General features: G+C 30.1%; 1 protein-coding gene and 2 long non-coding RNA genes across 5 annotated transcripts; all 3 read left to right on the top strand.

The window, feature by feature from the left end:
* The first annotated feature begins 3,828 nt into the window (after positions 1-3,828).
* Positions 3,829-5,285, top strand: LOC130451217 (uncharacterized). The gene is made up of 3 exons (XR_008910695.1): positions 3,829-4,007; positions 4,150-4,265; positions 4,350-5,285. It is a non-coding gene; the product is annotated as an uncharacterized LOC130451217 (long non-coding RNA).
* Positions 5,286-7,079: 1,794 nt separating this feature from the next.
* Positions 7,080-18,538, top strand: LOC130451412 (ataxin-7-like). Of its 3 annotated transcripts, none has more exons than XM_056790405.1 (6): positions 7,080-7,599; positions 7,717-7,994; positions 9,206-9,643; positions 9,996-10,298; positions 11,504-11,629; positions 13,330-18,538. In XM_056790405.1, the coding sequence occupies exons 1-6, from the start codon at positions 7,521-7,523 to the stop codon at positions 13,774-13,776; spliced, it is 1,671 nt and encodes a 556-aa protein (XP_056646383.1). In that variant the 5' UTR covers positions 7,080-7,520; the 3' UTR covers positions 13,777-18,538. The 3 variants fall into 3 exon arrangements, with proteins under 3 accessions (XP_056646383.1, XP_056646385.1, XP_056646384.1); XM_056790407.1 differs by having other exon boundaries at positions 14,328-18,538; XM_056790406.1 differs by having other exon boundaries at positions 11,507-11,629.
* Positions 18,539-18,848: 310 nt separating this feature from the next.
* LOC130451166 (uncharacterized) lies at positions 18,849-19,738 on the top strand. Its single transcript, XR_008910682.1, has 3 exons — positions 18,849-19,001; positions 19,176-19,544; positions 19,599-19,738. It is a non-coding gene; the product is annotated as an uncharacterized LOC130451166 (long non-coding RNA).
* The last annotated feature ends 4,202 nt before the right edge of the window (positions 19,739-23,940 follow it).

A 23,940-nucleotide genomic window follows, 5' to 3' on the forward strand; every position in this document is an offset into this window, starting at 1 on the left:
ATTCGATGAAATTCATATCAAAGGAACTGTATCTTCGAGATTTTATGGCGATTGACTTTTGATTGAGATTTTAGTTAGGTGTGCAAATATGGTTTTCTTTAGCCACAGCCAAACTGAAGATAAAAATCGTGGTCTTATTTCCACCAAAATTAAATTCCACTCCTGAGTGTTGTCTCAGAATATCACGGCCTATGATAAGATAATTCTTTGAGGACGTAGAATTTAGTTAAGTAGATCCAGATATATTCTGAACAGAAGCTCCCATACTAATATTTAGTTTAGTAGGAAATGTTTTTATTTGTTTTTTTGTAACAAAGGATACTGATATGTACCTGTCGGAGCTACTTGTGTCAACTAGTCCTTCAGCAAATATATGGTTAACATGTACGCTAGTTACAGTTTTCGAAAGGCAAGCAGAAGAAGAAAACACAGCAGAAATCATTTCGGTTAAAGCTGCTGACGTTTTTTCTCGTATGGCTAGTTTGTTTCTTTTTTTCGAGATACATACTTGCTTTCCTTTTTCCTACAATAAGAACAAAAAGAATTATTTGCAGGCACTGATGATGTTTTGATTTTCTACAGTAATAACACTTACGAAAGGCCGTAGCGTGTGCAGGCTCGCAATCATCAGTTTTATTACTTTAACGTAAGAAATTCACCACTTCTTATAGTAGTTGTTTAAGAAGCAATTTCGCTATAAATAAGTTCACAAATCACACAAAACCTGCGACAAAAGTATTTGCTTACCCCATAGTGGGTATTTGAGCCTCAGCTGTTTTTGAAGTTGTTAGATTGCTTTTTGACTGCTTTATTATATTTTTTTCGGTTTGTATACAAATTATCGTGAAAGTTTGAGTCCTTGATAATGGTATTAAGGGATGTATCCTTACGACTATTGATTTTTTACGATACGTATTTTTATAGGAATTTGAATTTCCTAGAAAAAACCTTTTTTAGTAAATGAATGTAAAACAAGCCATTTTCTTATAATCGTGTCTTAAACGTTGATTTATGTTTTTAATTTTGCGTTTGGATAAAATTTCCTATATGAATACGCATCGCTAAAATTTTTCAGATTGATAATTGAAGAGTTTTGAGTCGTTTTTTGTACACTTCAATATACACTTTTTACAACAAGAATTTTCATTTCTCCATGCATACAAATAATAAGTATCAATTATCTTTATATGTAATTAGGTATACAATAGAGATTTCAACAATATTACCATACAGTAACAATATTGAACCTGATTCAGCAAGAATACTGAAGAATTTGATGAAATATGTGGAGTACTTATATTATTACCTATTAATAAAGTCCAAATGTTTATTAACCACATATTTGCACAGGTATACCTTTTAAAACAAAAGTTTTTATTTCTCCATTTATATAAGTTATGAGTATTTATTATCCATATAATTATAATTTTGCCATTTTCAATTTATCATCAAAGGTTTCTACAATATTACTATGGAATCTTGATAATTAATACAAGTGACTACTGTCGTAATAGTACTACATATGATTTGTTCTCAGAGATTGCACGGATCCAAATTGGACATTGTGGCTTTCAGCTAAAATCTCCAGTCGGTATTATAAAATTGTTCTAGTTATTTAGAAACCTCGGATTATTCGTTCATTTTGTCATCTAATGGACTTGTTTTACTTTTTAATATTTTTAACATTAGCTTATAAACTGCTGATTTGTTGTTACCTATAATCTTGTACATAAAAATATTAAGGATCACAAAATCTTAAAATATCTGTTCTACTAGCACTTAGAAAAGGAAAGAAGAATGGACGCATACTAACTATTAAATTTTGTTACCATCTAGCTAGCACAGGGTAAACTGAAGGGTTATTATTTTAGTTTAAAAAATTGTGTTTAAACAAATTAGATATGATTTTGAAAATATGAAATATGAAAATATGACCAAATATAAAATAAATTATTTCATTTGTGTTTCTTACTAGAAGCATTTTGAATCTTATATAAAGTTACCAATATACTTTGTAGAGGAAAATAGCTGGATATAAAACAATGGATTAAAAAATTCATAATATGACCAGCTTTATCAAGATTATCAAAATAAAAATTCGTTGGACCTAAAACAAAATCAATTTGGTGTAACGATTGCATATGTAATCAGTAGATTCACTTTGCTTTCCTACAATAAAATGAATTCTAATATTTATGAATCATATACACAGAGACTTTATTGAAAAATAAACATGATTTACATACTTTTCAATAATATGCTAAACAAGCGTTTGGAATAAGTTCATCCCGATATTATTCCTTACAATTTAACTGGTTAATATATTCACAAAACTTTTCAAATTAACTTTGAACATTCTAAGAAATTTTTCACATAATTTACAGATTTCAATCACATCTGCAGATGGATAAATAAGACTTCCTCTATTTTTTTTGTGTGATTAGAGAATTTAGATAGTTCTCTCTTTTTCCAGATAAAGCATCAATAAACTTCTCACACTTTATAGTTTTTTCTAACTTTTTAATTACAAACCCAGCTACGTTAATTTGAATCAACATTGATTACAATTCCAAAGTTGATGTAACCGAAAAAATTTTCCCATCCCATTTTAAACTTTTTCGTATAGCCATTTCATCCATCAACGAACACAAAACAGTTTTGATTTGTTTTTTTCACATACGATTTCAAAGCATTCAATGGTTCCATTGTAAATCCTGGTTCAGTATTAATGGTTTTATACCATTTCTTGATAGTACTTTGATGAGGAAGACAAGTGTCAAATATTTTTCCCACATATACCTTTGGAGACAAAAAATTAGTGATAAAGCGAATCCTTTTAACTCTGGAGTATATTTTCATTCTTGACAACTTTACTTACTTAGTATTTCTTTTTGAAAATTATTCATACTTTCTAATAAAATGATATTATCCCTTGAAATCATATTTTTCTGAAGTAATGTCTTAATAATATATTTTAGAGATACTACTTCTTTGTTTCTATCTTCTTAGAGACTGTCTAAGTATACGTATTTTCCTACTTTTCTCTTGGCTTTTTTTTTCAAGGTATATTTTCTTCAGTATTTTTTTACAAGGGTTTTCAACATGTTGCTCCTTTTAGTGTAAGTCCTTTTCCTTAGTAGATCCTAAAATATAATTAAATTATATATTTACTACAGTTATTTTAAATTTTGTACCTATGTTAAATTCTTTCAATAGAAAAATGTACAAACAATATCAAGTTAAGAATGCATAATCATGTAGAAATTTTATAAAAATGTTCAAGAATAGAAAATATATTCAAAAGCAATCACCTTAGCTTAGCTGGTTGCATATAACTAGGTATATACACTAATATTGTTGGAACTGCACTATTCATTATTCTTACCCTAGAATTCACAACAGAAAAATTTTACATCAAAATGCTTTTAACATAATCTATATAACAATGTATAAACGGAAAATATTTGGAAACTTATGAATTAAAATCTTAAAATATAGGCAATTAAATACGTACTGTATAATTTAATAAATTCAGAACTAAGTACTAAAAATATCAGATAGATTCGGTGCATAACAAATGAATATTTCGTATATTTTGTAATGGTGCTAATTTAATACTAATCTTTTCTTACCTGCGAAAAGATAATCCTGGTACTTTTTTATAATTTCTGTGTTTCTGTCAATAAGTCCAAAATAAATTCTATATAAATTAATCATCACAAAAATAAGTACACGCTACAAGAAAAATAATGGTGCATAAAAAATTGCACCCGGCTAATTTTGGTAACAGAAACAAATACATAATCAATCGCAGAATGTGGTTCATCTATGGGCGGATGCCTACCAACAACTTGTTAATCTCATTGTAGTACAAAGATTATATATTCGATTGTAGTACGTGTTCAGTCGGAAAGCCTTTTCGTTTTATTTACATAGAGAATCATTTTTGTACCTACCTGAAATGAGTGTATAAAAGTGTTCTCAAATTGTGGTCTGAAAACTAAAACGTAAGGATATAAATACTTACTAATCTATCTTTTTATATTATAAGCGGTTTCTTATTATATTATAAATATATACAATAAAAGTATTAGTCAATCATATTAAAGTTGTACATATTTTATGTTTGCTCTTCTTTGTGATGCCCAGTTGAGAGCTCTCTGGATAACCCGGGCAGGTTTTATGGTCAACACAAAAGGAAATTTTAAAGTATGTCCAAAAAATATCAGCTCTTTGTGTTCAACATAAGATGGTAAAGGTTTGGGGTGAGTAAAGGGTGCGGTGCCATTCCTAAAGTTTCCAAGTAAGGTATTTTTTTGTTTTTGTTAATACATAAATACAATTTATAGACTACTCAGTTGTTGGAGACTCCATCGATAACTTTTGGTTTCCACCACAAACACTGCTTCAACAAGACGTTCAAATATCTACCAGAAAAAATTTAAGGTAAGTATAATAGGTGTACTTATAAGATGTTCGTAATGAGAGTCTATACAACTATATTTAATATTTGTAGACATACTTGCAAATACTCCATTAGGTCCTATTAGAGTATATCGACAAAGAAGACAGCTTTTCAAAGACTCAGGAAAGTTTAATGTAAACCTTTAAGTTTCCACACATATAACTGCTGTGTTAGGAGCATACTGGATTTTCTCTTTTTTTGTTTTAAATAAACTGCATTTGTGCCTTATTCCTCATTTTTTCAGAACTTCCAGTAGGATTATCAAAAGGTAAAACAAGTAACAACTAGAGATTTCTTTTTGGTAATAACTACAATACACTTGAAAAACAAACTGACTTGTTAAATATTATAAAAAATATAGTTTTATTCAATTACGTAAAAAAATTAATGGGGTTTTTAAAAGTGTAGATGAAAGATAGTTTTATAATACTTATGCATTTATCTAGGGCACTGTCACCTCAATGAACACCTGAAGATGTTAGACTTAGCAGATTATGTACTCTGCAGATTTTGTTGTGCAAAAGACGCAACCTCTATCCACATTCTCTCGAAGTGTGAGAGACTACGGAACATTAGATCACTACACTTGGGACCCTATGAAATAGAAGACGAAGATATCTGGCTACTAGGGCCACCCTATATTCTGAACTTTTAAAGAAACGGAAAATGAATGGATTAGGTGTAAGTACTGACGATTCCCAGTATCGCAGCAATAAAGGGGGTCGCAGTGTATATAATACTCTATTATAAACGTACCTACATGTATTTATCTATATGTTTATTTTATATTTTTTCAAATGTAATAAAAAACTGTCCTTTGTATCGTTTTTTTGTTCCATTTATGAAGCCCCATTCTCTCCATAATTAAAAATGAAAATATATCCAAACCAACTTTCGTCCATCTATTTTTTGAAACAGTTCAATGGAGAGATCACGAAAGATTTGAATTTGAAGTATGCCGCCAAAATCAGAAAGGAAACTGTTGTTTCATATACGCTTACAGAAAGGAAACTGTTGTTTCATGTACGCTTAGTACTGCTCATGAACCAAGATATTGCACTGAAATGGGAACTCGAGTTTGCTATCCATAGAATGTGGTTAACAGAACATACCAAATGTCATATATGGAATATGGACAGTTGGTATGGGAAAAAACGTCCCTATGCTGCGGTGCCGATAATATTCATTTTCTCTCTCGTTCGAGTCACTTTATCGTGAGAATGCGTAGAACCGAGCTAGAACCCCTGAGGATAGAGAAATCGTTGCCATTCTGTCTTCCTTAGACAGAACACTTCCACTTATAGAAACTGTCCATATAGAAGTATTACATATATGACAAATGTATGGTATGTTCTGTGGTGTGGTTCATCTATAATCGCAGAGTCCAATAATACGTGTCCTATAATGGTGCATTTCACTAAGCGTTAACGGCGCCAGAAATACTCTTTGGTGCATTCCACATAGCGACTACGATCATTGTAGTCGCGTTGAGAATGTCACTCATGACGTCATGACTAACGTTCACGACGACCCTTGTCATAAGGTGGGTTGAAGTGAGCGTGGAAGGAATTGGCGGAATGTTCAAACTCAAGCAGATTACAACTTTGAGAATCTATCTCATTATTTGATACAGTATGGGATATTATATTTATTTTTGAAGCATTCTTATGAAGCACCACTCGACTAAAAATTCAAAAACCTACAAATTGTAGCATAACTTCTTAAAACTTTTGCTTTATTTTTGCTATTTTCCCATTCGTTAATATTTATCACAGCACTCAAAATACCTCGTAAGCCATTCCACTTGGGTTTGCGATTATAATGGTCTGGACTAAGTGGAACGGGAAAGATCGTAGTCGTGAACGTGATTGTCGTGAGTGCTTAGTGGAATACACCCTAAGTATCAGCATAATGACAAATGTCATCTATCAAAAGTATAAAATAGAAGTTTAAAGATCATATATGTAATACTCCTATATGAACAGTTCTTATGGGAGAAAACGTCCTTTTGTTACAGTGCCGATAGTATTCATTTTCTCTTTCGTTCGAGACACTTCATATATACTGCGCATGCTTGAAAATTCTCTAAAATATCAGTATTGGGAAAATAATAACTATTTGTTTCACTTAGTCGGATCACCTTCCAGTTATAGAAATCATCCATATAGGAGAATTACATTTATGTTGAATATATACGTATTTATAGTTACACCATCGACTTCTACAAAACCATCTTTTTGTATTTTTATTGTCATTCAGGATTTCACAACCAGCTGTGTGTGGATATATTTTTTCGGTTAAACAAATAAATATTCAACGATTTTCCTAGTGTAGAGTAACCTAGTAAGAAAAGAGACTCTATTTCAATTCCACAAATCCCTATAGCACGGGGACTACATAGGCTCCGTCCCCTATAGGTTAATGATTTTTTATTTTTTTTTGTGTTAAATATATGTATTTTTTTGGATATAGTGCTTATGTTTCATTATATATTATATATATATATATATATATATATATATATATATATATATAAATATCACCTCATGATTGTCAGTCTATAGTTGATTCGTAAAATAAAAAGTTGAATTTCAATTCAATTTCATATCGAAACGCTTGACAGTTGTGAAATAGAATGTACCTATTCTTTACACAATTTCACAATTAAATATGAAAATATTTAAAATCTTTGTAATTAAAACTTAAATATTGTTGCAGAAAATTTTATTTACTGCCAATAATATTGTCCTATAGATACGATACTGTTTGAAATATTGACGTCAGCTGTTGCCATTCAAGCTGAGAAAAATCACATCGTTAGTGATCTAGTATGTCTAAGGGTCATTTAAGTACCGCTTTGGTTATTTGAATATCACTACCAGATATTTCTGTTCCTTGAAAATTTTTGTAAAACAGGTTTGATCAGCTGAGTTGCAAGTGTAATGACAATGGCAACGATGTACTTGAATAGGGCAACAGTGCTATCTGTTCTGTCGTCTATCCCTAAGTTGATCCTTTAATTATTTTAGTATATATTTTGTCCTGAATTGTAAGTATGGAAGAATTATTTGAAACTTTCTCCGAAGATATAACAAAATGGAAAGATATTAAGGACATAATTGACCTAGATCTTGGTACGATATATTTATTTGAACTAATTAATAAATCCTGTCTTGTTGTTTTTTGCAGTTATTGATAGTTTCGTTTTTATACTAGAAAGTAGATACCAATCGAAATTTTAAAAATTTTAGACTGTGGGATGCGAAATGACTACAAGAATAAAGCTAGCGTTCCTCTTCTACCAAGACGTGATGTTTTGTTATATGGGACAATTCCAAAAATGGAACAAAGAGTATATACAAAATGTAAAGAATGTAGGCTAGTTTTCAACCCTAGACATATTTTATCACATAAATCTTGTCCAGCAAAGTCCCATTCTACTTCACACAGTTTAAAAAAGAAAGTCAAAAGTAAAGGAAATGGAACCAAAAAGTCTTATTCAAATCTACCTCCTCCTCCATTATTTAAAGTAAGAAATGTTTACACTCTTTTTCTTATATAACCTGTAGTTTTTGTAATTCTGATAAAACAATCTACATACTGAATGAAACTATAATATTTTGATCTTGGGTCCACTACAATTTTTCAAGATTTTTATGGTATTATTGAATTTTTACAGCTGACGGAGTGCTTCTAAGACCAGTGTTGAATTGAATTAAATGCAAATTTAGATATATTAGAAGCAGAGATATATTTTATTGTAGGTACTACCTTATTATTCTCTGATAAGGACTATTTGCCAAATTTTATACTCTCACAAATGGTTACATTTGTTCGAAATATTAACCTCTTTTGAACATTATTGAGATTCAGAACTGTAACATCCAGGTAGAATGTCAAGTTCGGATTTTTGCAACCACTACAATATAAAACATATTCCGAATGTTTTAAAATATTCAGTGATACATGTGCCATTGTATCATGCCAACTATCAAAATTCTTATACCAGAAGTGTTTGATATGATATTCTGTTGATACTGTTACCATTTTTACTATCGAGATTGTATCCTTTGAACACTATCTATTTCCTATGATTAGAAATATTGTAGACTAGGTCATATTTAGTACTCAAAACTTCTTGGTTCATATTGGTTTCAGTACCATTAATCAAATAAACATTATTGTGTTTGTGTGACAATTACTTGATCTTCAGTTTTACCTAATGTAGTCCATTTATTCATAAAAATGCTGTTGATATTGAGGATTATTTTTAAATTTTGTAAGTTGACTATCATCTTATTTTGTCAGTGGAATTTGTAAGTTAAGTTATTTAAGGTTTTTCTCTTTTTATCTTCTTATTGAATGTCAAGAAAACTTCATCTCCAATTTGTTGTGGCATAGGATTAGTGAGTAAATTATTGTTGAAAATGGTTTAATAAAATCATGATGGAGAGTGAACTTACATTTTATGTTTTCATTTATTAATTCTGAAGTAAGAATGTATTAGTATTGTGTGGTTGTGGATTTGTCAATTTCTACCACTCTAGGTTTGTTTTATTCAAGAATATATTGAGACCATGCTAATTCAACTATAAATACCTTAGGTATCTGGAATAATGTGCAGTCCAATTCAGAATGATACTGTAGGGAGGAATGAATAGATGAGTGTGATTTATAACAAAACCAGTAGAATTGAATTGAATTATTGTCTTTATTTCAAGAAAACTTTCTTTTTTTCAGAAATCTCCATCACCATCTCTAACTACGGTCTCTCTTAACATTCCAGAAATTTCCGTTTCCAAAGTATCTTCTCCAAAAACATCAAAAGTATCAACAATATCATCTACTTCTTCTGCAGTAATGACAATTTCTAGTTCATCTAATAAATCAGACACTAGAATACCTTCTAATACATCATCTCTAAAATCACATTCTCCAAAATCTCCATCAAAATCTTCAATCTCTAGCTCAGAACATTCTCCAAAATCTAAATCGCAAACAGGAGAAAATAATTCCTCTAGCAGCAACAGTAGTAGTAGTAGTAATAGGCATAAAAAAAGTAGAAAGAGCAATAGTAATACTAAAATAACTAAGGAATTTGACCCAGACGTCCATTGTGGAGTAGTAGAGGGAACTAAAGGACCTTGCACAAGATCAATAACTTGTTCTAATCATAGGGTAAGTACTATTAAATAAACCAAAATAAGTAAAATAAAATGAGGAAATAGGAGGATGTAAATAAACGAATTCTATTTCTTGCTCTTGGGTTAATTTACAAACTTGAGAATTGTAGGGTTTTATTTTTGAATATGAAAATGAACATACATATATTTCAACATTTTTGAAATATAAACCATATTCCCATTCTTTATAAGATGTTTTGAATCTAGATATTGACCCAATTCTAATTATTCTATATAAATATCTTAGGTATCTGGAATAATTGTTTAATTAATTTAAATATCTCTTCTAATGAAAAAATAATTCAATATAAATATGCTATATACTCTACAATACATGGATTTTCTAGATCCAATTAAGAAAACTGGTAGCTGGTCGCAGTAAGGACATTCACCAATTAATAGCAGAACGAAAGACTGTGAAAGAAAAAGATCTAAAGCATGGTTCAAATTGTTCGTATACGTCCCCAAATGGTCAGTCCGAGGAAAAGGACTCTTTTTCCCAAAATACTACTTACGTACCCGCTCTCGCTGCCATCGCAAACGGAAGTGAATCGCCGGATACGTCTATATTAAAGTCTGCATTACCTAAAATTAGTGAAGCAATGACTCCTACAGCTCCTAGACAAACTACCTCACTTGTTGCTGTTAAGGTAAGGTACTCGTACTTATGAACATTCAAGTAAACTAACAGTAACAAATTAATATGGTACATTTTTTGAATTTTTCTTTTCCAGTGTTTTAAGGTTTTAGTCTATTAGGGAACAAGAAAAGTTACCATTAACAAGGTTATGAAAACATGTTTTGGTGTAGAGTGTGACAATCATCTGGAGCTTTTTTTAAGCTGTTGTCCTTGCTAGAGTCTTGTCTCAGAAATAACCATTACCAAAGTCCTTGAAATGTTTTGTTAGTGCAAGTCATTAAAAACAAGCTCAATCAAGTTTTCACTACTTGTCTTAGCATGCCTCGAATAGATTTCAGTGACATCTTAATCCCGAGATGTTTACCTAACTTTGCCAAAATCGTTGCGAAATTTGCTGGAGTACTTGCATTTTTATTAATCATGTTTTTAAATATGCTTTATAGACTGTTGACCAAGTGAACAGACTGATATATGATTGTCACAAGTATTGTAATATAAAAAGTTCCATAAAGAGATATTATAAACATAACCGGGAGCATTTAAATTCGCTAAAAATACTAGTGGACTTCTGCCCATAACTGTAACAATCCAAACCATTAGCCCTCTGGTAAGGACAGTATTATGAAAGTCGCCTGATGAACTGATAAACAAAATTTAAATTTGCTTCCCCCTTTGGTATTGCAACCCTCTCAATATTTTCAATATTCTTTTTCAAACCTCTAGCAATTATATTTAAAGAAAAATCTACCCTAGCATTCACCAATAATTCGTCCCATTCTCAAAGTCGCCAACTATGTAGGTTGTCTATTTCAAACCAGTCAATCCTGCGTCTTGTATCATCAACTCCAGTTACACTGACCCCTCTCTGAAATTTTGTGAATATCAAGGCGCTGTCAAATAATCAAATGAATCTAATGATAACTAATGGAATTTTCAGTAAAAATGAAAAATCCATTTTTCAAAAAATATTGACAAAACACTGTATATAGGTTACCTGGCTTTACTTCAGATTGTAACGGTTTTCTAGATAGGCTTAAACAAATAATTTATGGTGAAAATAATTGAGATATTGATAAGTATCATACATTTCTAGTAGTCAATTCATATTATGCATATGACCATCCAAACAAATTGAGGTTATTTTATTGATATTTTAAATATTTGGAAATATTTGTTGTCCATCTACCATTATTAATTGAGAAAATATATTTTCAGCAGCAGGATACGGAAAATGGCAACGAGAAAACTAAGAATAATAACTACATAATGAATAAAATGCACTCACAAGAATGTGATATTGGAACTGTTCCTGTAGTTTATATGCCATTGAGCCTAATTTCAGTAAGTAGTATACATTTTTGATTGCAACAGTGTAATATGCTACAAAGTTCAATAATACAGTTTATATACTGTAGATTTCAGTTTGTTCAACAATTTCCCATCAATTGTTATGAATATTATGATTTTTATTGTTCACGAGAGATAATAACTTTATTTTGTGAAATAAGCAACATCACAGTGTGTTAATTCTCTTTTGAATTGAATGAAGGATATTTTAAGATTTGTTGATAGTCATAAATGATGTCCACATCCCATTGTTTTGTTCTACTTACAATATTGAAATAGTTCAGTGACACAAATAACTAACTTTCATTATGGATTCGGCAGATGTTATTTTGACATTCACATGAAAAATACTTCAAATTTCATGATAAGTATAAAGATGTGTACCTACGCCTTGCCTTGCAAACTATTTCGTAAAACATGTTCAACTTGCAACGGCAAGGCATTTCAGAATGAAGTCAGTTAATGTCGGACCTTTTTGGATGTAGATTGAAAGCATTGGATGGCTTCTACCTCTATTCTAAATTCGATAATCCTATGCCCAGAAAGTGAATGCCCATCCATCATCCTCCAGGCTTTCATGTTTTTTCTAGCAGTAGCATTAGCTATTGTTTTTTCCAGTATTTCTTCCCTGGCTCTCGTTGTAAAAGTGGGGGTTGTTCCCACATTTAAGGCCAAGTTCCTCAAATTCTAAAGCAGTATTTTCTTTGGAATTCTAGCAAGTATTTTAATCTCGTATCACTTCTTGGACTCTCAAGTAGCTTCTCCATAGGGTACAGAGGAAATCTCTCCTTTATCAGATTCAGAGGATATCTAAGGTTGACTTAATGATTTTTTTGGAGTTTCCAAACGTATCACCAGATGAATGTCTATCTCCTTGCTTCGGCACAACTCTTTTACCAGAGTCTCTACCTGGGATTAGAGCTGGCTATCTTCCAGGATGACCTTGGGCATTATTCTCATCCTGGTCGCCGTTTCTGCTGTAATAGCTGCCATATAACTGGTTTTCATTATAGCTGGTGTCTGTTTTGATGTCACTCGCAGTGGGTCGTTCTCTTATTACAGTTCTCCCAGTTCAGGAAGATCGAATGCCATAACCTCTTTCAACTCTCCTATCTTGCCAGCCCTTAACATATGACCAAAGACACTAAAGGGACATTGATGGTTTGAAGTTTTCTCGAAATGTTATCTGACAACATAACCCCATAGGTAATTCCTGAACCATGATTAGTCAGCGAAAAGATATTTGAGTTGAGGTTTTAAGCACTATGTGCTCTCAAAAATTTTTCTGGTCATCTTTTTAACTCGTCGAATGTGCTGGGTTAGTACTTCACTTCACCTGGTACATTAAAGTGGATAACAAATGCATAACACATAGAACTGATTATAAATCTTTTAATGGTTTCCAATCATGCTATGGTGAAAATATTTTTGGAATGAAAGGACTTATCTATGCGTAAACATAAACCAAAATGAAATAAGATGAAAAAAAATAATATTTTGAATTAAATAAACGTCGAATTCTTGTAGCTTCTACAAGTTATTTTATATATAAACTAAATATTCTTATACTATTCATCCCTATACAGAAGAAGTTACCATCATACTATGCATTTTCAACCATACAGAAATTTTTTTATTCTCGATCACAAATTTAATAACTTGTTAGATCTAATGAAACATGTGCTCACTTTCAGTTTATGCAACTAGGAAAAAAAGTCAGGTGCAAGGAATCTCCACAATCTGCGAAGACTTCTTGTGTAACTAGTAATTCTCTGTTTCTCACAATTCCCAACCCACCACATATGAATACAAAATCGTATAAAAGCCATCCAAAACCAGTGGCAGTTCCCAATTATGGGACGAAGAAGGTAGGAGGAGCCATTTTACTGTATAATCAACACATAGAATACCAAAGAAATGATATACTTATGGCTATAAATACAAAACGTAAAACTATCAATAATACTCAAGGTTATCGGGCTATATCTCTTTTAAATCACTCCAATCCACCTCATCGGCCAAACATTCTAAAGGTCAAAAAAGTGAATTGTAAGAGAACTGCTGTCGATAAAATCAACACTTGTGATAGTAAACAAATGAGGCTGACTAAGTTAATGGGAACATACTGCTCTCCTATTTAAACGGTTGTATGTTCCAAATAGACCACTTCTTGGAGTAAAATTATCTAGTTATAAAAATTGATAACTTGAATGACCAGTATTGAAAAGGTTTATAGTAAAAGCAGCCTTATAACATCGCATAATAATATGTTCTATATTATCCACATTCCAGGTACAGATCTGTAATTTAATTGATGTATGTTGATGTCAAAATTTGTATTGTAATTGTGAAGCAATCAAGCTTTAATGAACAGTTGTTTATATTTTTCATTAGGATTAGCTAAATAGGTTGAATTGAAATATGATGAAAAATATTTGAACATTAATCAATTTTCTGTGGCAACTTATTACATTTTGATCAATAACTTGTCAAAAGTATTGTTGACTTTTCTAAATTATCACAATACATTATCCTTTATAGATAATGTTGAGAGTAGTTACTGATAGCTAATTTTTATGTTTTATCTTATGAGAAGCACGTCTATAGACATCTGGCAATCCCTAATCTTGATATTGATTATTTAGTCAGAATTACACAGTAATAGGTTACAGAAAATCAATTAATTTTTTAGGTGTCAAGAATGGAAATCATGGTATTTTTATACAAAAACTCTCAAATCTACAACTTTATTTTTTAATACTTATAGTTTTTAAGATAAGAACTATTGTAAAATTTCTGAAGTACCAATATTTGAAGTATGTAAACATTGCTGCACATAGACTATTTGTCAAAGAACTTGAAACAATGTCTTAAAAATTCTTGGAAACATAACTATCTATATTCTGGACCATGACTGGTTCACATAATCTATGAGTCAAAAAGTATTCACACAATAATTGAAGATTTTTGTTGTTAGGGATATATTGTGAAGTCCGTACCAATACCCTATTCAACTTTTTCAGCTCCACTCAATAATAGAATTTATTTGAACAAATATGAATTTTTTTCCTGTATTAAATAATTATAAACCCGCAAATACTTTTAGTTAACATCGTCCAATAAACTGAACTTTGTTATCGAAATGTGTGTTGTGGTAGAAAGCCATGTATTCGGTACGAATATCACTAACGGTTCCAGTAAATCCAAATCAACTAAACATTATCTATTTCCAAAAAATTTATAACATGTATTTAATTGTGTAGTGAAAAATTGACTAAGCATTTATTTTTTGGAAAATACTCTTATGCATTTCTAATCTTTGATAAATTTGATATAATGTATAATGGAAACTAATGTTCTTTTCAATTACTTCCATACATTCCACTCTTATCTTCCAATATATTCATTTTATTAGTAAATTCTATATATTGATATTTTCTGATTCGTTACTGTTTTCATTCATTCTACTTCCCCTCTAAATCCCCTCCCTTAAACTTTTAACTCAAAAATTTTGCTAAAAAATGTCTAGAAAATTTACCGATACTAATATTAAAGTGATTTGAGAATATAATATATTGAATCTAGCTGAAATTGGAGCAATAGATAAAATTCATTTTCAAGAAATATGAATTCAATGATATCTCGTGAACTGGTTTCTATTTACATGTAATGATTGATGATGAATATTGATACAATCCTTGAAGAGTGTTGTAATTTGATTAAAGAAAATACTACAAACCAATGCTTAGTATTAATTTTTTCTATAAATACTTTTAACTATATAAAATTTATGTCAGACACCGCATTTGTAATAATTGCAAGCTGATAAATTGTTTCCCTGTATCAAGACCAAAGATGCACTACTTCAAGGCGAAATTCATAAATGTGATGAATTCGTGTGACTTTTCGCTTTAAAATATGCAGTCCTAAAAACCGATGTTCAGTTTATCTCTATTTCAAAAATTTACTTATTCAATTGAATTTTCGTTTAATATAGTCCCCTTCCAAGAATCTCTTGAGGAGTAGGAACAAATATTGATTTGATTTATATACAGTTTTTAAACACCGTCTTAATAGAAATTCATAATATTTAACAACTTCCATTTAATTCCGTTGACGTGAAATTTCACAAAATGACATTCAAATGAAAACTTCACAAAATAAGTGATAATTTATCCAATTGTATTAAGAACGTTTATAAACTTCGCTCATAGATGCATAGTAGTATTTTGATTAAATGTTTTGTCACATAGTATTAAAAAATTACGCCCGCTTAGCAATTAGCATTTCGGACGTTGGGTTATTCTCGGAAGATTTAATTCCAAACAAAGGTATTAAAGCTTTGAAAGGATTTTTTAAAATTTTTTAAATAACGTTAGTAATATACGATTCGAGGTAAGGACATCGCTTTATAACCTCTAGCTTATTGGATCAATTAGTCTTGGCTATATTAGCTATTAATATATTCATTTCAGTTGAATGTAAATTGGAAAAAGAACCTACACAGTAACGCTTTTTGCTTTATACACAATATGAATATATATGTAATCTATATTTATGTCCGTTTTCTTTTGTACTTTATGAATTTCATATTTTATTATAAAATTTTATATACCATGATTCTTAAGTAATTTCCAATTTTTCCAATTATTTGTATCTATAGAATATTTACATTGTTATTTTTTATTTATGATTATAAATTCAGTCCTTGAGTATGAGAGTAAATAGTTACTCAAAATAAATATTTATGTTTCTAAATCGTCTTGATTTTAGGTCTTTTTTGATTAAAAATTTCAATACGACTACGAATAATTTGACTGATAGCTGCTACATATTTTTGAGATAAAAAAACTAAGGAAAAATTAATTTCGTATGTTGAAAAAGATTTCTATATGGATATTAATGATGTAGCTGATCCAATGATTAATATAAATACGCAAATACGCAAAGTCATCTTTTGATAAAGACCGTCGAAACATCAAATTTTTATGTCTTTAAAAAATTATAAGAAAAAACTAATTTTAAATCAAGACGATTTACAAGCATAAACATATCAAAAGGTCTAAGAAATTACTTATCAAAGACGTATCTTTTGAAAATGGATTAATCATAATAACTGGTGACGACTAGAGAGAGTAGTTTATTGTATTAAACTAAAATGATTGACAAAAATAGTTAATTTGCTATTCACAGAAGAACCTCAATTCAATGGTGAATTTACATACATATGTTTATACTAACCAACTTACGCTTACTTGAATATATGATTTTTTCTACGGTATTAATAAACTTGTCGAAAAGTCATTTCTGATTGTGTGATGAAATTATTGTTTAAAAAAATAGTATATAGTAAATACTGTTAGCCTATTTATATTGATTTTTTGAAGGTCCAATGAATAGAATTTTCATGTAAAACTGAACCTAAGTAATTTTTAAACTAAATGTATGTAGAGCAGAACATCAGCTATAAAATAGCTTTCAAAATTGTGATAGTTTTGTTGAACTAATTTCCGCCTTTTATCATTTAATATGTGAACAATAGCTTATATATGCAAACTATTTAACTTACAATTTTAAGGGTATTATACATATGAGTAATTTATTTTTCGTGTTTTGTCTCTACTCTAAGATGTGGTCTATAATGTAAAGGTCTTGGTCAAAACACTTAAAAACAATCTAAGATGTCGATGCTTATGTGATATTTTTAATTCTAATTGATTATGGTTTATTATTTAAGTGTGTTCTTCTATTATTTATGGATTTTATCTATCTTAATGATAACAAGCCTAGCATCCATTTTTAATTGAATTGATTTTTTTTATGAAAAAATATAGAAATTTATGAATAATCAGAGTAAAAGATTTCGTTATGATATTAAATTCTGATCCTACCTCGCTTAGTCTTTAACATATTGACTGCTATACTACCTCCCTTAGCAATTTTTCTTTTTTTAATCAAAATTATATACATGTAGGCGATACTTTTTTTGCGAAACGGACAATAATGTGAGTCTACTTGATGGACCTAGGCTTCATTTTATTAACATACCTACTATTAAAAATTTCCAAATTAACTTTCTACTTTAATTCACTGTATCATATAAAAATGGAACAATATGAATAAGTTGCATCTGATTGCGTCTAGTCAGTCTTTGTAAAATTAGAAATCATTGGGCTTAACTCGACATTATTGAACTAATATTTGCTGACAGTGCTCATTTCAAAGACAATATCGTGAGATATATGAAATGCTTTATATATATTTATCATTTTAAAATTTTGTTAAAAGTGAATGCAAAACTTAGTATACGATTTTTTTGTGTGTATACATAGACTTTTCACAAAATTTTGGTCCTTTATATTGTTTTATTGAACAATTTTTTGTAAATATAGTTGAGCAAGGATAGTAATGGTTGTTTATGTTAGTTTTATCTCTTTTTTAATCTTCGGTTATTTTTAGGAGTTTTGTGTCTAGACCAAAATTTAACAAGTATTCACCTGAAAACTGCTCTATTGTCCATTGTTATTTGATATTGATGCGCCCAAAGTTTTTGTCTGTAAATATGTATTATAATTTTAAGCTATTTTTCATTTAATTGTTTTTAAATTATTTATCATGCAGTCCATTTATAATTATTAAATTGTATGTAAAGAACCACATCAGAATATTTCATGTGTATGTTGAACAAACTGTTTTAATTATTATTCCTCTACACCACAACCCAAGCCCTAAAAATCTGTTTGCATTGAAATTTGAATGCAAAAAACTTTTTACTTTAATTAGAATCCATTCTCCTATCCAGACTTAGTTTTTCCTTGATTAGCAGAAGTATACATAATAGAATTATTTAAAAAAAATTGTTAAAAGTATTAAGAAATATAATCAAAAGCCTTATATACGAAACTGTCTAAATTCTTTTTGTCCCAAAGTTGACATCACTTTGCTCTATACTATCAACTTTGATTTCATCTGTTATTTATATTGCTGTACTTGATCTGGAATATCGCAGAGATCAAATTCGTCGAAAATAATCAAGTTTATGGATACCACGTTATACTACCTTAAAAGTCATTGAATTAGTTTTTGGTCAAAAATTCAATGAATCTTGTAGAACGCATTCCTTTGTCATGTTTTTTCTAAAAACCAAGTTAACAAATTTGATTCGCTTGTTTTCAGACAGAAAGATTATTGAAGTTAATTCCTGAAAATATTTTGATAAATGGATTATTCACTAGTGTGAATGTATTACTTTGCAAAGGACACCCACTGTACAATAGATTTAAACAAATAATGAAATTTGTTTTACGATTTTGACGTCCAAAATGGCTAAATTGTCTAATTTGAAGCACGTTTGATAAAGTATTGTGTAAGTCCCTTTTTTATTTTGGCTTTAAATTTAAGACAAGCATTACTGAATCTCTTTTATATCCAGCGGTAAAACACTATATTTTTTTTTTAATTCTTTCATCAAAAATAAACATGAATAACAAGTGAAATTTGTTGTATATGATGATGATGAGAGTAATTAACTTATTTCTAGAGTTTAATATATATTAATAGGGAGGCTAATTTTAACTAGAGTCTTCCGTTATTTACATAAGATAAAACTATAACCATCAAAAATATTGACCTGTTTTTGAGTGCTTCCAATCTTGAACATCTTTACGCTGGGAATACAATTTGAGGGTGAGTAGTGCAAAATATTTTCCAATTAATTTGTTCAATTTATTCTCAAAGACGTTGGTGTGCGGACCCAGCAATCATTTACCATGCAGTTCGTTAGTGGCGCGTAAACCGAACAAACGTAGCTAGGTAGCAGTAGCGACCAATCAACTAATTTTTCGAAATGGATTCAGATGTACCTTTTCAAATACAAGAAGATTAAGTACCTAACAATGTATAAACGAGAGTACGTGCCGTACGATTCTCTCACTGTCCTATCACTCATCATTTTTTTCCGTAGGAAGCCAGTAAACAAAGCACAAGAAGCTTAATATTTGATACCAAGCTATTAATTTCTGTATATGCACTAAGATGTACCATTCCAGGTACTAGAAGAATAAACCAGAGTAGGAGTGATACTATCATCACCACAAATTTCAATTTCAAGAAATTGTAAGTCCCACAGTTTTTCTTCTAATTTTTTTAAACGATGTTCAACGTTAGTGTGAATGTATACACAATGTTTCTAACTTAATTTATTTATACGTTTACACTAAGTACATTGAGACTTATCACTTATCAAATTCCTAACACATTAATTCATTTAAACACACCGCCCATTTGTCCATCCCGACATCAGAAGATTTAATAACTTTCGCTGATAAATGAGCAACTATTTATAAAAAATAATTTCTCGATAATTCGATTCTAGAAAGTGAACCAAATTAAAAGGCCTTCCTACAAATTTATTCTATATAAACAATTTAAACAAATTGCCGCTCTATATAAAAACATATAAATAGATGGTTTTTTCAGAATTAGCGCTATTCGAAAATACCAAATTTTCGATTCTATTGAAATAATCCAACAGGGCTGGCTTCAAGGGCCATGACGTGGAGGAGTTCGTAACGTTACCCCCTCCTTTTGCAACTATCCGGATATATAAAAAGGTGCTGATGATGGGGTATATAACTGTAAATTAATATGTAAATACCGGTATCCTGGAATATCACGTCTACCAAGTTCCTGAGGACTCACCAATTCAACAGGTTACTTGCTATCTTCGTCATAGCCAGTTTCTTTACGTTTCCCACACATCGCGGTGGATTGATCTTTAAATTCATTTTTGATTACCAGGTAAAAGATCGTGTTTGATTCTTCGCGTCTTACTGGAGGCTCTTCAAGTTTCTCTAATTGACAAAACTTCTCTCGAAAGACGGTTGCCAACCCTCGTTCGTTCTTAATATGGACAGAAATTACCGCTATGCGACAGTATCAGGCGCATCCACCAAATTTTCGATTCTATTGAAGTAATCAAACAGGACTGGCTTCACGGTTTATGTCATGAAAGATTTGGTGATAATACTATTTTGTACCCTGTTAATCGATTAACCTGATCTTATCTGTGCCCAAAAAACGAAAAACCTTTCTATAGTTAATTTTACATAAAGTGAAAACGGTGGGGGAATCAAAATATGCTTTATTGAACACATATTTTCTTCTCCTATTAATAGAAATCAAACATAAGATGGATTGTCGTCTTAACAAGACCAACTTCAAGAAATGTCTATAGTTTCTTTAAATTGGCAGTAGTAGTCGTAAAATAACGGACTCTACTAAAAATTGAATGTTACGTGAGCTTTGTTTACTGTGTGGTTTTTAGCGAATTTTTGGATTGAAAGTATATTTATTATTAAAATCAGTTTTTTTAGGAAATAGTTTTGACTTTTCATTTAATTTTACATCGGTAAGTACGGATATAATACATAATCAACTTGTAAACTTTTGACATTTTATAATACCTAAAATGTCGTAAAACGGGAAAATTACAATGCTTATGTTACTACATATTAGAGGTAAATAGACAAATAGTGTTTATTATTGTGTATAATTGTGTCAAACAGGTACATGATTATAGTTGTAATAGTATATTAACGATAGTTATTTCCAGAAAATCGCTGGAAAACAGTTTAATTCAAGAGCAGAGGAGTTTGTTATGAATTTCATTGAATATTTTTAAATGGAAAAAAAACAACGGCGAATTTTTTCAACCTCTTTCATCTGTTTAGTATTATTAAAATTAGAATTTATTCATATTATATATTTTAGAGAGTGGCAACTGCGCTGATAATATCTTTAAAAATAGTACTTTCTTTTGGAAAATAATCAAACCTCCCCAACACCATGGAATAAATATGTATGAATACATTATATGTACAAACAAAGTACATAAACATGTGAAACAATAATACCATGTTCTTAATCTTTTGATTAAAGTCAGCTTACAATTAAAAAAAAAAATAAGGATTACACATCATCGTGCATGTATGCATATATGTATACATTATGATTTTTCACCAGTTGCTTATAGTGTCTTATAGTTTGATCATACAGGTTTTGAATCTTGTCATTTCATGATTTTGCTTTCATGGGATAATAATTTGTCTACACTGTTAGAAAATATTAGTAATATAAGTGTTATTTCAGCCGGTTCTATATTGAAAATAGAATATATTTAGCTATTCAGATTAGGTAGCTTTAAACGTTTTATTTTCAAAGGAAACATGTTACTATCACAGGCATATATGACGAACGAACTGGAAAATACGGAAATTCTTTTTAATGGAAGTACTTTTTTATCGGCGTTATTGAAATATTTGGGATTTAAAAATAAAAAGAAAGACAATACAAGAGAATTAATAGAACGAACAAATATTGCTAGCCAGAGAGCATGATTTTTTCTAAAAAGTAAAGGATTTTCAAGAAGAGTTATATTTGTGGATGAAACAGATATATATTCTAAAGGAAAATAAATTAAGTTCTTGGCAGGACAATAATGTTAAAAGTGTAGTAAACCGAGAGGTTACGACGGTGTAAGTTTTATTATTGTTCATGCTGGTTCATCAAAAGGATTCGTAGAAAGTCTCAATTTTCTTCTAAAATCGTCGTCAGATTACCACAGTGAAATATTTACAAGTGTATATGTCACAAAGAAACATGTTCATGAAGTTATAAGGTTACTACCCGATAATTGCAAATTTAATGCCATTGAACTAATTTTGGCCCACTGAAAGACATATAATTAGTATATTGGTAGAGGCGGATTTGGTGATGAAAGGGTCTTGAGGCGTTGGAAAATTGTAGTACAAATGTTTGTGATAATGGGATAAACTCTAAAGCAAGATTTGCTGCTGCATTTCCACAGTCTTTGTCAAATATTCTGCTATCCACGATACACATACACCGGTATGATTATGCGCAGGCACGCGCGATCTCTCCCATAATGTGACGTTATGATGGAATCAAAAAGTGAAGTATATTGTATGCTCTGTATATCTGCTATATAGTTTTATCTTGATTCCAAAAATAATATTTGGTACAACGACATTTCTATATATGTATTATTTAATGGTTATTGAATTCACCAGTTAAATTTTACGTTCTGAAGGCCGCGTGCGGTTTACAAGGAATATAATTTCCTGCCTGTTCAGTGAAATAAGAGACTATTTAACATATGATTAGCAAAATGAAATGAATGAAATTATAGAATTCAGTAATATTGTTTCTGATATATTATGGGTATATTTCATTTATTTCTTTGACCAAATCATATACAGGTTAACAAACACTGTTTTAAACCTCGACACTTTTCATTATATAGAATTACCCTCTTCGAAATTAATGGAACAAACACACGTGAAAATAAAAAACACATAAATAAGGGTTATCGTATCCAAATGTTTCCAATAAGACTGGAAGCGTTTTTGTTGATATTTTTACAAGTGAATCAACAACAAAATAAAATAAGTACAATTATTGGAAAAAATAGGTATTGTTTAGGGTTATTTTGTGATTTACGATAATTTAAATTAATTTCTCGATCACAGAGTCCTATCCACTGCTTCGCCAAGTCTTTTTTTTTTTAAACAAAAGTACCTGTTTCTTTGGTATTTCGATTAATGTTTTTGCATGTAGTGATGGCATTATGATCTCATAATGGAAAGTAGAATATTTTAAAAGAAAATAACAGTTACATAAACTCTATAAGTAAAAGACCCAGTAAATACGTACAATACCAATCTAATCTTAATGGCCAAGGAAACATAATTTCAGCATAATAGTGTATGTGTATTGTGCCACTATTAAAATTGCACGAGTGAGTATACAAACTCTCTTAATATATAGTTTATAAATTATAATTCTAATTTAGTTAGAGGACACCTAATCGATAGGCTAAATATTACGTTACTCTTGTGAACTACATAAGTACTTACTTACATAAAAACAAAGTCATCCTGCAAAAAATCAGCTTTCCAGTAAAAAGCCACCATGGTTCATATCAATTTGGGGTTTTGACTTATGAACTTATTCATCTAGTATATCGATATTTTTATTAGAAGAGCGTTGCTAAATATATTGATGTTAACCCTATAAATAAAATACAAACAATTTCTTTTTCAATTACCAATTCGTGAAATGCCACCCTTTGGAATATTAGTCATAACGATTATTTTTACTGAGTTGACCAAAATATTTATTTGATTCATTTGAATATTGTTGCTGACGTATTAGTCACGTGATGGAAGACCTCCACCGTTCCCATGGTAATTTATCGTTTGATTATTTTTAGACAGGGACGTGTA

Source organism: Diorhabda sublineata, chromosome X (assembly GCF_026230105.1).
Source record: "Diorhabda sublineata isolate icDioSubl1.1 chromosome X, icDioSubl1.1, whole genome shotgun sequence".
In the NCBI taxonomy this organism is placed as follows: domain Eukaryota; kingdom Metazoa; phylum Arthropoda; class Insecta; order Coleoptera; family Chrysomelidae; genus Diorhabda; species Diorhabda sublineata.